Source organism: Penaeus japonicus, unplaced genomic scaffold (assembly GCF_977035675.1).
Source record: "Penaeus japonicus unplaced genomic scaffold, GWHDUDI00000001_assembly GWHDUDI00000024, whole genome shotgun sequence".
Lineage (NCBI taxonomy): Eukaryota > Metazoa > Arthropoda > Malacostraca > Decapoda > Penaeidae > Penaeus > Penaeus japonicus.
In genome coordinates this window covers 1,953,058-1,955,557 of record NW_028234426.1, presented here as the reverse complement: position 1 = coordinate 1,955,557, position 2,500 = coordinate 1,953,058, and the positions used below count along the sequence as shown (strand labels likewise).

The 2,500-nt window shown below is 34.9% G+C and overlaps 1 protein-coding gene across 1 annotated transcript in view; it reads left to right on the top strand.

Annotated features, from left to right (window-relative positions):
• The window catches only part of LOC122253070 (phosphoglucomutase 2), a 10,967-nt gene extending 9,821 nt beyond the window's left edge, over positions 1–1,146 (top strand). Inside the window, exons 11-12 of the mRNA XM_043015848.2 lie at positions 233–459; positions 896–1,146. Coding sequence (XP_042871782.2) covers positions 233–459; positions 896–998 — 330 coding nt within the window. The 3' untranslated portion in view covers positions 999–1,146. The remainder of the gene's footprint in view (positions 1–232; positions 460–895) is intronic.
• The last annotated feature ends 1,354 nt before the right edge of the window (positions 1,147–2,500 follow it).

The following is a 2,500-nucleotide window of genomic DNA, read 5'->3' as shown; positions in this document are numbered from 1 at the left end:
TTTATATATATTTAGATCTGAATCTATGTTTGTATCTGTATCTATCCATCTATCTATCCATCCATCTATCAATAGAAAGACTTTTAAGGAAATAAAAATAAAATGTGATTCTATATTATTTGTATATTACCATATGTTATGTTACATAAACATTTTCCCCTCATCATATTCAGTTAATCTTTAAATTTCATTAATACTTGTTGATAGTTTCTTTTATTTTTCACCCCCACAGTACCCTGAGTCAGTGTGCAACGGCAAGTTTGTGATATCTGACGTGCGTGACCTAACGACTGGATACGACTCTTCCCAGCCCGACAAGAGAGCCATCTTACCTGTGTCAGCCTCCAGCCAGATGGTTACCTTCTCGTTCTCCAACGGATGTGTTCTCACTCTGAGGACCAGCGGGACAGAGCCCAAGATCAAGTACTACTCGGAGATGTGCGCCAAACCCGAGCAACTGTAAGTACTGTGGGTTGATTAGGAGTGTTGTGTGGATTTCAGTTTAGATTAGAATCGCCAATGATTGGATGAAATGAAGAGAAAGGAAATTCAAGAACAGATGTGGAAGCATAAGTAAAGTTGATGTTTTGAATGATTTGTGTGCAAACATTTTAATATTGATTGCTTGATAAACATTAATGTTGCAATGTCTACCAAGCCTAAGCATGTGTGAATACTCTAGTGTGACTGGGAGACTGAGTTTTGATTGTAAAGTCTGGATTTGTCAATATAGATTAGAATATCCTAGATAAAAGAAAAATCATTTGGAAAGAAAGAATCAAAGGAGATGAAGGTAAACCAGACAATTTAGATTAGTTGTAAATGCAAACAGTTTGGTATTGGTTACACTTGATAGACATTGTTGCAAAGCTCCTAAATCTGTCGCCTTTTGCAGTGATTGGGCTGCCCTAGAAGCTGAACTAGCTGAACTGGTGGAAGGCGTCGTCCAAGAGATGATGGAACCGCAGAAGAACAACCTTATTCCCAGAGCGGATTAGGGTGACGGTGCATCGCTGACCTCATTCTGCAGGGAGGTGTTCTTATCTCTCACTGAGGAATGAGTGTCTGTGAACTGTGTTTATTCAAAGAAAAGTTAACAATGCCGAGTTAAGATTTAACAAAGGAGATAGACTGCATTTATTGATTTTGATATTTGGAATGGTCTCCATTGTTGTTTTTCATGAAAAGATTAAAACAATGATATGTTGGTTACAGGCATAAATTTGCTACTGTGGGCTTGAATAGGCAACAGTGCCAGCCATGTGGCACTCCAGACGGGTTTTATTTCAGACTGAGTGAGCAGAGTGTGGCATGTAACTGCCTTTCTTGCTCTCTTTTATTTACAACTGACGTACTCTATCCACCTTTTGTATTGATATATATATATTTTTTTCACCATAGTATGAGGCTTATATTAGTAATTTGATAGGCTTTTTCAATGTTTTAATACAACCATACAGTTGGGTTTTGTGAATTACCTATACAACAGCCCCATAATAGTATTGCACACTAATTAATATTTATAATTATTTATTTTTTCATAACCTATTTTGTTTGCTAATACACATATATTTTTAATTTCATATATATTCTTTTCAGAATCATTTAATTTTTTAGATCAGATTATGGCTGTTTATACAAATCAGGTCACACTATATATGTAAGTGTAATTGAATGCTGTGCTTACTACAAGCATTATTATTATATTGCTATCTTTTTAGTGCTATCTATTGTTTTTAATGCTATTTTTAGTGTTATTTAAACTAAACCTAATTAATGAAAATAGTATAATTTTAGTGAATATAATGGTAATTAAGATCATTAGTTGCCAAATAGAGATATTACTCTTAGAGCTGTCATCAGAACCAAAGCAGTACAGTATTGACAGCTGTCCATCATGGGTTAGAATTATTTTATAGACAGTTATGCAAGATAAGTTGCATTCAGTATTTTTATACCAAATAAGTTCATTCTTTATTATCTTGTTTATCCTTTATATCTAAGGAAATGGTATGTGAATGCTAATGACATAATGCTTTTAGTGCCTATGATACAAAGGGTTAGAGGACCATGAGAAAAACACCATACACAAAAATATGGTAAAATGGGAAAACAGTTTTGGATTTCATTAAATTTTAAAGGAGAGGAAGGTATGTATGGAAGGGAGAAACATCAGGGTATAGAAAGGGCAGGTGAGGGTAGGTATTCACATGGCTGTGGGATGAGTGGCAGGGGTATGACAACAATTAGAGATTGTGGAAAACGAGAAGAACTGATTACACTCTAGCACAGGCCCCAGTTGGGAGCAATAGGTCCTTAAAGCTGGCCCTGAACATGGAAGTAAAATCAAAATACTGAATACACACATTGTCAAGTATTGGACACGATTTTCTTGCCTTGACAGTATATGCATTCAAATTGATCAATTGTGATAAATATTGAAACAACTTTATTCTCGGTAAGTTTCATATCATTACTAAAATTCATACCATAAATCTGT